The following is a 12,161-nucleotide window of genomic DNA, read 5'->3' on the forward strand; positions in this document are numbered from 1 at the left end:
TTAGTTCCCCTTTAAAAAGAATTTTGTGAGTACAGCTTTATATAACAGAGCTTCAAGTCTTTTCACCGACTTCATCAATCTTCAGGTATAGAAATTGTACATTTAAGGAACGTACAATGAATTTGGTTTGGTTTGGTTTGGTTGAATCATTCTTGAGTTCAGAGAAACACAATTATTATTTTACAGTAATATTAAGTAACAAGAGGCAGAGTACCTTGAAAGAGAGAAAGTCAGAATAAATCAAAGCAATAGACCTCTCACTACATCTTTCCTTGAGACCCACAGGGCCCGGAGGCTTGATCAAGGTGACTGCACACAGAATGAGTTTCCATCTCTAATCTAGAACACACACTCACGCACTCTCCGTCAGCAGCCTCTCTTTCATTGATTGAGTCAAGATAACAGGTGTTTGTTTAGTAAAAGACCCTGTAGACTGCTTGTTTTCTGTAAGGATGGTATCAAAGCAGCACCGATAAACATGATTGTCATGGAATCTGTGTTGTATACATGATTTTAGGCAGGTAGTATATAATTATATAAAATATGGCTGAAATTCTATCAAACTGCTTCGGATTCAAGAGCTGTGTCTGAAATCCCTCTCAATAGATAACACACCATCTTTACAGGTGTGAATCTATGCTCTACAAGAATATCGCCCACGCAAAATCCCTCAATAGAACAAAAAAGTAGGGTATATGACATGTCACTATTGTGTCTTAGAGGTCTTATACTCCCCAGGCATCTAATATATTCTATTCTTTCTTTTCCATGCTGTTCCTGGAGCAAATCATAATCATAAAGAGAAGCTGCATGAAAGTATCGGTTTGTTCCAAGAAAGCTGGTGACCCTGGTGACCTGTTCTCCATCATGTCTTGCCTTGATGAAATTAAGAATTAAGGATTACTACTCCAAAAATTCAAAGGTCAATCGTACTTGACTATGATACGTGAATACAACCAGGCCATTGATGACGTTATTTTATGGCTGCGAACCAAAAATAATCTTCTGTTTTTTTTACATAGGAACGTTGTCAAATCGGCTGTGATTTATCTATGATTACATAGACACAGTTGATGGGGAAACCAATGTCCACCATCTCTCCCTCTCTCTTTCTCACACGCAGAAAAAACAAAATGGGCATGTGCAAAGTGCTCAGTCAGCACAGCAGCTGCATCGGCAGAGTGAGACAGAATAAAAAGCAGTGTCTTTGTTTCTGTGTGCGTTTGTATGTGTGTTTGCACGTCTGTGTGTGTGTGTGTGTGGGGTGGGTGCATGTGTGTGTGTGTGTGGGGGGGGGGGGGGGGGGGGGGGGTTGTGTTTGCAAGACAGAAAGTGTGCTTGTGTGTGAAGTTAAGGGTGGGATGGGATCTTTGAGCAGACAAAGGAGACTCACTGCTACTCTCGGCGTCCATTAGACTAACTCCACGGATCAATATTGATCACTGAGCTCTGTCTCATGACGGGGTTAGCGCATATACCCAGATGGATGGATTCGGGGGTGGGAGGGTCACCGTGTTCAGAAAAAGAGAGAGAGATAAGGAGACTGGAAAGATTTACAGGTCCGGAGGCGAAAAGAGAGGAGACAGTAAGGCAACTAATTTGTGCAGGATGGACATAAAGAGTGAGCGAGAACGATTTAACCAGGCATAAACATCCTATGTTGTTTGTGTAGGCACAGTCTTTAGCTATTAACTGTGTGTATGTACTTCTGCTCTGACACCCCCTTGCTTGAATAATGAATAATGATTAGCTGTTATTTGGCCATCTGACTCTTATTTTCTGATCAACGGGCTGAGTGAATGGAGCCACGGTATCTACTTAAATCAGAAAATATTGGCAGTCATCCCTCACACACTCACACGCCCCTGTTTTTTACCTCAGTAATAACAAAGAGGAAACAGGTTGTTCCACAGAAGCATCCGATTCTTAAAACTCTCATTAAGAGTTTTAAGAATCCACTAAGGTGGTTTTATTGCTGAACTTTAGATTTAGATTGTTGCTTTGTCTAAAATCACCCCTTGACTTTGTCCATAGTACCAATAATAGATTTTTAAAACCTATATTCAGCTGTAAATTGAGATGCATACACTATTCGTCATCATTTTGGGACAGGTGTATACTTGCACACGACACAGGTCATTTTTGCTGGTCTCTGAAATGGACTGCATTGCATTGTGGGATTAGGAGAAAGTAGCATACATGCCAGAGATACTACTTCTTTACATTTTCTTTTGCATTTTCAGGGGATCATACAATGAATACATTTCACACAGGACTTTGGGTTCTCAAATAAGAAGGTAGTAGGTGAATCTAATCCAGTATGTTATGAATGGGAAGTGATTTTGTACAGAGCAAGAGTAAATGCTTCCGATTTCCATCCAAGTTCCTTTAAATCATAATATGTAACAAGAGTTTTAAAGCGCCCTTAGTATATGGATGAGTATGTTAGAAATACATCTACAGTGACTTCTAGATCTGTGTATTCAATACCTAAAAAAACAACTTGACCCAGTAGGTCAGTGCCTCATTAATTTCCTCATAATATGGCCTTTGGATTTAGTTCACGTTTTCTTTTTCCTTTCGCTTCTCAGAGGCATCAACCGGGGATAGTTAAAGCCTGCAGGCTAGTTTTCACACAAAAAGAAGCTGGAACACAGTCTGAGCTTTGTGCAGGAGCTTGCATATAGAGCACATAGTGTTGGGGTAACCAGGCAGTGCAGCTGGCCTTTCACAACTATGCAACTTTAAAGCAGTGTTTAAATCAAGATGCACAAGACAAGAACACTGTTCCCCCACATGAAAACACACTTTCATGTGGGCGAGTGGTGGAAAAGATGAACAGGGAAATGTGAAAAAGATGCACCTTCAACAGGACTTTAGACATATCAAACCATGTTGGCTGAAATGAATAGAATGATTCTTTGGTTTTTGACATTTCCATCTGTCAAACTGTCTCTCTGCTTCCATTTAAAGGCTTCTTTGTGTCTTTTTTACTGTGCTACTCACGTATGTGTATTACTCACATATTAGCCATTTAAGAGTAAACCTATTAAAATCACATTTTTAAGGTATCATTTGTCCATATATGTTGCTGTCTTTTCTACTTTTTTCTTTTCCAATTAAATAGTTTCCAAACCGACCTACGGCAGCAACCCACTTGGATAAGTAAGTAAGTAAGTCTTTCGGGCCAAACTGTTCAGAAATAAGCGATGCAAGCGATTTCATCCTCCCGGCTCCCAAGCTCTCTCCACAACATTCCTTTCATAAATGCGCAGCACCGGAGTATTTTTTTTTTAAGAAACCGGAGTGAGCTGGTATGTGCATGGGCCCATTATGGAGCTACTTCAATGGGAGGTTACCTTTATCCCTATCAGATCTCCTTTAATGTTCTGACCCACGGCCCAGTAGTTATTTCAAGGTTGGATGACCATACTCTATTAAGGCGGATCCTCCAATTTACAAACCCATAATTCCCCATCTTCGCCACCGCTCACATATCTACACACACACACACACACACACACACACACACACACACAGATGCACAGGACAAAACAAGATAATTACACTGCCTCGTGTTAATGTATGTGCATTGGCACCTGCATGACAAAGGCCCTCTCGTCTCTGACATTAGTGTGAGCTGTAGGCGTGGCAGCATTCTATAAGGAGGCATCAAGTAGGTGTCAAAACGTGTTTATCCCCACCAACTACCATCCGACTCATCCCCATTGCTTGTCCATTTTTATCTGTGAAAAATTCTCACAATGTGCGTTGCCAAAAGGGAGGAAATCTATCTTCTTTTCCCCTCCGCAGCATCATAGCACTTGCTTTCATCCCAGAGGACCCTCCCCCTACCCCCCCACCTCCTTCTCTCTGGATCCTGCAAGCATTCCTGCCCCTCCCCCCTTTAGTCCCTCTAGCCGGTATGGATCTGTGAAATGTTGGCAGGGTGTGCTGGCTATGGCATAGAGCCTCAGCTGTAGACATTGGGATGTGAAAGAGAAAGAGGTGAGGAAGATTATCTGAGAAGGTAGAATGATATTTCTTGGTAAAATAAAATCCTTTTGTTCATGCCGGCTGCGTTCATTCGGCAGCCATGTTGCAGTCGCCAAACAACATATTTGTAATGTGGCCAGTGACCTAAAGGCCATTGCTCTTAGTAAATATGAATGATCAATAAAAGATTGACCCACTAAAGCTAAAAGTATCTGTGGTTTGAAACACATAAGTGGTTTGAAATCAACATAAGATCTGTTAAAGATGTGGCGCTGCTTCACTTACAAGTACAATAAAAAAAAATACATACATATACATATATATTGAAGTTTATGGTGTGAAATTAGTCACAATCAATTGATTAGTTGTCGAGAAAGTCTGATCATATAATGTAATAATGGTACTAGTTATCCACTGCCTCAGACATTTGTCACACACTTGATGCTGGGAGAATGCAGAAAAAGAAAGGAAGATCACTGTAGGATATAACAATCTCGTTTTATTCTCTATTCCGAACAATCAATTTAAAATGAACAGTCCTCACAGGTACCATTATTATAAAAGGCCAAATGTTTACGTCACATCTCCGCATACAGTAATAGAAAGGATACATGACATTCTAAATCAGATAATATACTAATAATGAAAGCTGTTCCTGTAAAACCACTCTGTAACATTCCTCGGGCGTTCACACAAAGACAAATGTATTCCTTCCATTCATTAATATCATATTTACTGCCCAATAGTTTTGCTCCGCTGCTCAGTTTCACACTCTGTCTGCACTCAACCTCCAATTCCAAATTCATCCTCTCTGCACTTCCATCTTCCTTCCTGTTATTCTCGCTCTCCTGCTATCCTGAAGTGGTTACATTTCATTTTTGGTTTCTCGAAAGAAAACTTCCTTTTGCCTCAGTTACCACTATAGAGGTTGCAGTGGTTGGAGCATTCCAGAAAGCCTAGCTGTGTTTGTGATAGCTTGATGGCTTTCTCGCACCATCAGAGGATTAAACTGAATTCACATTGATTCGAAAGATCTTCTTTTTCAGACTGCCTGGGTGATCTCAGTGCTGAGACCGTCTGCCATGTCAGCGACTGCATCGGGAACATCGCGGACATCCCCGCTCAGGTTTGCCTCCTTTTTCAGTTCAGAGTCACTCTGCTCCTTGATAGGCATCTCGTCTTCCTTCTCATTACCGTTAACACATCCCTCTATCTGTGGGGCGGATGAATGTGTGCACTCTCCATTCACAGCTGGATGTGCATCCACTTCCACCACATCCTCAGTACCAGAAGGGCTCTTTATATCTCCGTTTTCCATCTTGTTTTCTTCCTCAGGCTCCGGGAAAGACACCTCTTCCACTGGGGCCTCAGCTACCTCTTCGGAATCAGCCGTAATTTCGGTGGCAGAGACGGACTCTGAGATGACTATCTGAGGGACAGGTTCTGCTGCTTCTGGCTCAGGTGCTGCCTCGGTGCTACGTACTGATTCTTCTTCTACAGGCTGATAATCAGTGGGGACCTTCTCTGCTGCAGTCGCCACGAGCTCAACTGATTCTGCTTCCGCATTGTCGACTTCAGTAACCTCGGTTACCTTGATTGGTTCTGGTGCAAATTCTCCTACTTGTTCCTCTGCTGCAGATTCTATTGCATCGGCCACCTGCTCAGGCTCTGGCTGTAGTACTTTCTCAGGTTCTGGCTCTGGTAACTGTTCAAGCTCCGGCTCTGGTGCTTCTGCCTCACGTTCTGGCTCGGATGCTTCCAATGATTCTTCTTGTGGCCTTGACTCAAGCTCTGCTGCCGGCTCTTGTTCTGGGGCTTGCTGCTCTGCAGCTGGCTCAGCCATTGGCTCAGATTCAAGGACAGCAGCGGGGACCACTGTCGCCTCTAAAGTGGCTTCTCGCTCACTAACAGTCTCTGGGATTGTCTCTGGCTCTTGGTCCTTGAGTGATTCCACTGTGCTGACAGGAACAACCTTTGGCTCTGGAACAATTTGTTCAGCTGTAGCAGGTTCTTCTACAATGATCTCTTCAGGTGCAGCTTCACACTCAACCTTAATGGCCACAGGTTCTTCTTCTGCTACTGCTGTTGTAACCTCCGGGAGCTCTACAGGGGCCTGTTCCTCTCCAAATGATGCTGACTTTACTGCTGCTGCAGCGGGTTCCTCTGTTGCTGTAACAGGTTCATCTACTGTTGCAGCTAGTTCTTGTGCACCTGCAGCTGCCTTCTCTTCGGCAAGAATTGGTTCTTCTACTGCAGGAGCTTGTTCTTGTGCCACTGAAGCTGCCTTCTCTTCTGTAGAAGCTGGTTTGACTACTACAGGAGCTTCTTCTTGTGCCACTGGATCCCCCTTCTCTTCTGCAGGTGCTGCCTCCTCTGGAGCTGTGGGAGCTGGTACCTCTGGAGTTGCAGTAGCTGGTTCCTCTGGAGCTGCAGGAGTTGGTACCTCTGGAGCTGCAGTAGCTGGTTCCTCTGGAGCTGTGGGAGCTGGTACCTCTGGAGCTGCAGTAGCTGGTTCCTCTGGAGTTGCAGGAGCTGGTTGCTCTGGAGCTGCAGTAGCTGGTTCCTCTGGAGCTGCAGGAGCTGGTTGCTCTGGAGCTGAAGGAGCTGGTACCTCTGGTGCTGCAGGAGCTGATATTTCTGGAGCTGAAGTAGCTGGTTCGTCTGCAGCTGCAGAAGCAGGTTCCTTTGCAGCTGGAGCAGCTGGTTTCTCTGGAGCTACAGAAGCAGGTTCCTTTGCAGCTGGAGCAGCTGGTTTCTCTGGAGCTGCAGAAGCAGGTTCCTTTGCAGCTGGAGCAGCTGGTTTTTCTGGAGCTGCGGAAGCAGGTTCCTTTGCAGCTAGAGAAGCTGGTTCCTCTGGAGCTGCAGAAGCAGGCTCCTTTGCAGCTGCAGCAGCTGGTTCCTCTGGAGGTGCAGATTTGGGCTCCTCTGGAGCCTGCACAGCTTCAGTTACTGCTGCCACAGCTGACCCCACAGCTTCCTCTATCACGTTGCCTGCCTCAGCGGTCACACTAGCTTCTGCGGGTGGGGCTCCGTCCTCCACTTTAGCTGACTCTTCCGCATCACCAGCAGTCGCAGGGGCCCCATCCTTCGGCTCCTTTGGATCGCTCACATCGTATCCCTTTCTCTTTCTGCTCAGTTTGCCTCCCATGATGTCTCCTAGGAACAATAAGATGAAGGTGTATTTTATATGAGAGAGAAAACAGTGTTTAAAGGGGCGTAGCTGGCTCATTTCCCTTCTTCTTGGTAGTTTAAATGCACACAACACATACTGTCCAAAATGCACAGTGCATTTGACGTAGTTCCTTCAAATGTAACTGTGTTTTATCAGAAGGGAGCCTTGAGAGGAGTCTATTGTCTTGAAGTAAACTGGAAGTTCAATGAGGAAACTGCTCTCAGCCAAACAGTTTGCCTAGAACACAAATATAAATGCATGGGAACCTTATTTACAGTAGACAACTGAACGGAGCCTCTACCCTTTCAGGAATGTTGGGTAAAGCTCAATGCCAAATGAGCCTGCAACTCTTAGTTGAACATTATGTTGTAAATGTACAACTATTTTTCTTTTCACATGTTAAGGATACAAACTTAGTTGAAGTAATTGTATAACCTGAATTCAAAAACAATATGTGAATCACAGAAGTGCACTAAAAAGCAAAAACTACAATATCAAACTAGTATAATCTGCAAATACAACAAAAGTATACAAGCTTGTTGTACAACTAGTTCTTTGTGTGAATGTGTCAACACTGCTGTGGCTGTGGAGAAGTTTCTGATTGCAACAGAGTGGAGCTTCCTTTCAGGGGAAGAATGGAGAACTGGAAGTTCAACTTTATCTGTGATAATGTTTCAGCTGATGCTGAACAAATCAAAAGAGTCCTTAAACAGATGGCAATTACAGGTAACATTCACTTAAAATACCACAGTCTTAGTGGGCTCTTTTGGTTTCAGAGACGCTTTTCCAAGGAAACAATATAAATAGTATAATGTCCAAAATGCTATATGAACAATCTGGGAACTGTCCACAGTGCTGCAATGGGTCAATCATGACAGGATGTACCATGTACCACAATGGGATACAAGCTATACATCCATCAGACGGTCAAATGAACAGACCAATGGTTAAAAATAACCCATTTCATCTGCTTTCGAACCAACAAAAAAAACAATTCTGCCAACTAATCAGGCGTTTTCCTGTGTGATTCATTTCTAATTTGCCCTCTCTTTGGCAAACCTTATTGGTCCTGCAGCCTTAAAATCAAACAAAGCAAAAATGTACCGTTGAAAGATAACGCCCTGACTTTTGGATAAAATCGATTGCGGACATTTTTCAAGCCAATTTCAGATTAAATACGTCAATGCAGTCCGCAAAAAAAGAGCTTTAAACCCATTCGGAGAGGTAAAGACATGAAGTGGTCGGCAGCATGTGCTTGCCGGTAACAAAGGATGAGGTTTCTTCACCACTAGATCCTCCCCGACAAAAAAAAGTAATGTGTTGTGCTGAAGTGCCAGCAAATAAACCTAAATAAACCTGTACTGTAGTGGAAGATACGCGCCTATGAGTATTAAACAGGGGGATTGAATATACATTGGAGTGATAAAAGCTGTGGAGGGGTCTCCATCCCCCATTTCAACCCGCCCACCGCTGCTTCTCTCAGCTGCTCTGCCCTTTTTTGTTCACGAGCATTTGAAAACGTCGCATTAACACAAGCATGCAAAAAGAAAACGAAATTCATCACGGTAACGCGTCGATACATAATGAGCAAAAACAACTTCAGAACTTTTGCTTTGCGCTTTTCTTTATCCCAGTTTTTTTTGTTTTCAATAGCCAGGCTTGCAAAAAAAAGAAGAAGAAGAAGCACAAAATCACATCTGACCACAGAACGGGAAGGGGGGGGGGAAGCCTTTCTTCATTATTATAGCAGCCTTGAAATGTTATATGGTGAAAATGTGCATAATAGGAGAAAGGCAAGGAGAGAGGCAGATAAAGAGAGAACAATGGGTACGCCTGCTGTTGTCTTTCTTACTCACTTCTTTTCTTTCATTTCACCCAAAGAACCAAGATCCTACTCTTGAAACTGAACTAAAATAAAAAATACCGAGGCAGTGGTGTGCATTAGACCGACCTGTATGTCTCGAGAGGGATCACTTGGGCTTCTTTTCCAGGCGCCGGTTGGATGTGCTAATGGAGGTAAACCTTTGGAGTGACAGCTGCGGATTCCGCCCCTGCCTCCGAGGTGCAGTGTGGGACTGTGTAGGGAACTGAGGAGTGCCTCCCCACAGTTTTCTAGACATCTGTCGCTATCACAATCCAGCCCACCCGTCCCCCGTCTGCAACGTATACCCTCCCAGTCTTTAACCCCTCCTCTCCCGTTTGCGCCCACGTCAGAGCCCACGTTTCTTTGCTGTGTAAATACTGATTCGTGATTATGAGCAAACTTGCACCAATTTCACGTTATAAAATGCCCATTCTCCTCTGCTCATGCTTTGAGTACCACAGGATTTCTTGTTAACCCCTCTCCCCACAGGAGTAATATTATAATAGATATCATTTAAATTATGCATAGGTGGTAATGTGCCAGCACAGTCGATTGTGCAGGACACACACAGTGATTATATGCCAACGAAAAGCACAGTGATTCCACGATTGCACCTTTTAAACCATGGCCAGTAAAGTATAAAGCAAACTGGTTTCATTTTATTTAAAACGTGGTGAATTTAATCTACATGATTGCAAAATGTACTTTCTTCTTCAGCTGCAGTAAAGTGATATATGGACATTGATTTGAGCTTCAGAATAACTCATCTAAATCATTCAGCATTATAGGCTAGAGTATTTTATAGGCAATCTCATCTCTGCCTTAAATGAATGGATGGTTCTTTTTTAAGGACCAACAGTTCACTCTAATGTTGTGAAGTATTGTGATGCATTGCGCCTCGTTGTATTTGCCTGTTTTAGAACAAGTTGGTCCGGGCGGACACTAAATGATATTCAACAACTGGCCCCTCCAGGTGAGAGTGGTTTCTTATTCAACAGTTCTGACTGAGGCAGGAGAGACACACCGTCAGGTTGATGCATCTGAAAATCAGATGGTGTGTATATAAATCAAATAATCAAGACCTCACGTCCTCTTTCTCCAGCAACATAAACATATTATATCTCTTCCAACAGCAGCTCATTTATTTAAACTGTGAAAAGAAAAAGCAAGATACGGCCTCTCCTACAATTTACAATCTACGGGAACATCCAGTGAAACTGGAAGAAAGACATTACTCACCACGCACAACAATGGGTCTGACGAAAGGATTATATTACTCAAAACTCACTAACCTACTAATTAATAAGAAAGGAAGCCAACCAGACAGGTTTTATTTTTATTGGGAGTTTAGGTGGGGGGTAGTTGTTGGGATTTTAGAACATTTTACAAATGATAGAATAGTGGTTACTGGTGGTTAGTTTATTTATTTACTCAGAAGGGATTAAGTAAGGAATCTGGGTTAGTTTAGGATTGTATGAATATCTTTCATGAGCTTTTATGTAACTTATTGTATGTTTTCATATCATGAATGATTTACTAAAAAATAATATATGTTAAATTCCAGGATGTGAAACATCCAAAGGGTTTTGGTAATTTAAGGAGACTTTTATTTTTATATAACTTACCTGTTCTTTTCTTTCCCCCTCTTGTGTTTTTTCCTCCCAAAGTAGTTTTTATTAAATATACGCATCACTTTATTGATTATTAACCCACAATATTGTTGAGGAGACAGCACCCTCTCCTGTTTCAAGAGTCCATAGCAGAGCACCTATGTGTTGCATTAGGGCATTAGTGATATAAGTTAAAAACATTTTAGATGTAAAAATTACCTAATTGCTATCTTATATGCAAATATCTTACTTTGAGTATCTATGTTTACCCATTTAAATTTTGTATGACTCACCATCAATGAGAAATACCCCTGGTTCAGTCAGTACCACCAAAAAATGTGGAGCGTAAGAAAATATGTAAACAAGAGAAAAACAAACTCACAGCACTGTTGAAAAAGTCTGTTTCATAGTTGATCTTGTATGACATGCTCTTTTTCTGCCTGAACCTGAGTTCTAGTTTCTATCTGTTATAAGATCCACCATGTTTGTTTTCCCTGCTGGTAGCAGAGCTAAACAGTGACACTAGGGTAGCCAAGACTAAATTTCACATGATGCAAACGCTCTGGAATGCATTCTCAGGAGAATAACCACCGCTCCAGCCAACCACACTGCTCCACAATGTCAGAAGACTCACAGACGTGTGTGGGAAGCCCTTTGGAAAATCCCCAAGAGTTTAAATGAAAATGTCCAATGCTCTGTCTACAAGGCCTGGACCCTTTGGGCCCAGACTGACCCAGAGCATGACTAGGTCGATAGATAAAGAGGTGTTAGGTGTGTTAGGCAAAACTCTATCAGCCAATAGCTCGGTGGCAGCAGGAATGGGCAAAAATGACTGGGCTATGTGTTAATAATTCACAGCCAATTTAAATAAAATCTGTTGTTTGTGGACAAAAATTGAAAAAGGATACTGATTTGCTCCATAAATATGATACCAGTTCAAAGGTGTCAAATAGTAGCCATTGGAGGAAAGGGAGAATAGGTATTTTAAATTATTTGGTTATAATTTATACAAATTCAGTTTCAGAGAGAAAAAAGAAAAAGAGAGAAAACGAACAGCATCCTCTTCTGGAGACATTATCTCACAGCATTAATAGTATGACACCATGAATGCAAATTAAATTACCACAGAGCCTTATTTTTTATGCTAAAGGTTGATTCAAAATTAATTTGATTAAACAACAAAATGATGAGGGTTTACACAGATTCATTGACTTCATATCCGTTACACATTTTAATACAATGGAAAGGATTGACATTGTGACTAGGTTGCAGATTTAATAGCCATCTAACACCCGCCATCCATGAATAGTGAACAACTCACAAACCGTGTACAATTCCTGTAGTACCCATGTGTTTGTTCTTCATGAAAACTACCATACAAATTAAATCAATCCATTTTGTGACCAGTCTCCATTGAATCACTAAGTTGTGTTCAACTGTATCTATAGATACCATCATGGTATGTGTTTATTTGACTGCTGGGTAACCATGATACTCCCTCAAAGCCTGATGTCTTGCT

The 12,161-nt window shown here is 42.2% G+C and overlaps 1 protein-coding gene across 1 annotated transcript; it reads right to left on the reverse strand.

Annotated features, from left to right (window-relative positions):
* Positions 1–4,475: 4,475 nt before the first annotated feature.
* si:dkey-56m19.5 (proteoglycan 4) lies at positions 4,476–9,346 on the reverse strand. The gene is made up of 2 exons (XM_037451528.2): positions 9,120–9,346; positions 4,476–7,152 (listed from the first exon to the last, which is right to left on the reverse strand). Exon 2 carries the CDS (start codon positions 7,142–7,144, stop codon positions 5,039–5,041), a length of 2,106 nt encoding a protein of 701 aa, XP_037307425.2. The 5' UTR covers positions 7,145–7,152; positions 9,120–9,346; the 3' UTR covers positions 4,476–5,038.
* Between the last annotated feature and the right edge of the window lie 2,815 nt (positions 9,347–12,161).

This window comes from Pungitius pungitius, chromosome 4 (genome assembly GCF_949316345.1).
Source record: "Pungitius pungitius chromosome 4, fPunPun2.1, whole genome shotgun sequence".
NCBI classification, from domain to species: Eukaryota; Metazoa; Chordata; class Actinopteri; order Perciformes; family Gasterosteidae; genus Pungitius; species Pungitius pungitius.

What these genes read in the sequence shown, in the direction of transcription:
- si:dkey-56m19.5 (XM_037451528.2), bottom strand. Translation starts at nt 7,144, where the DNA reads ATGGGAGGCAAACTGAGCAGAAAGAGAAAGGGATACGATGTGAGCGAT.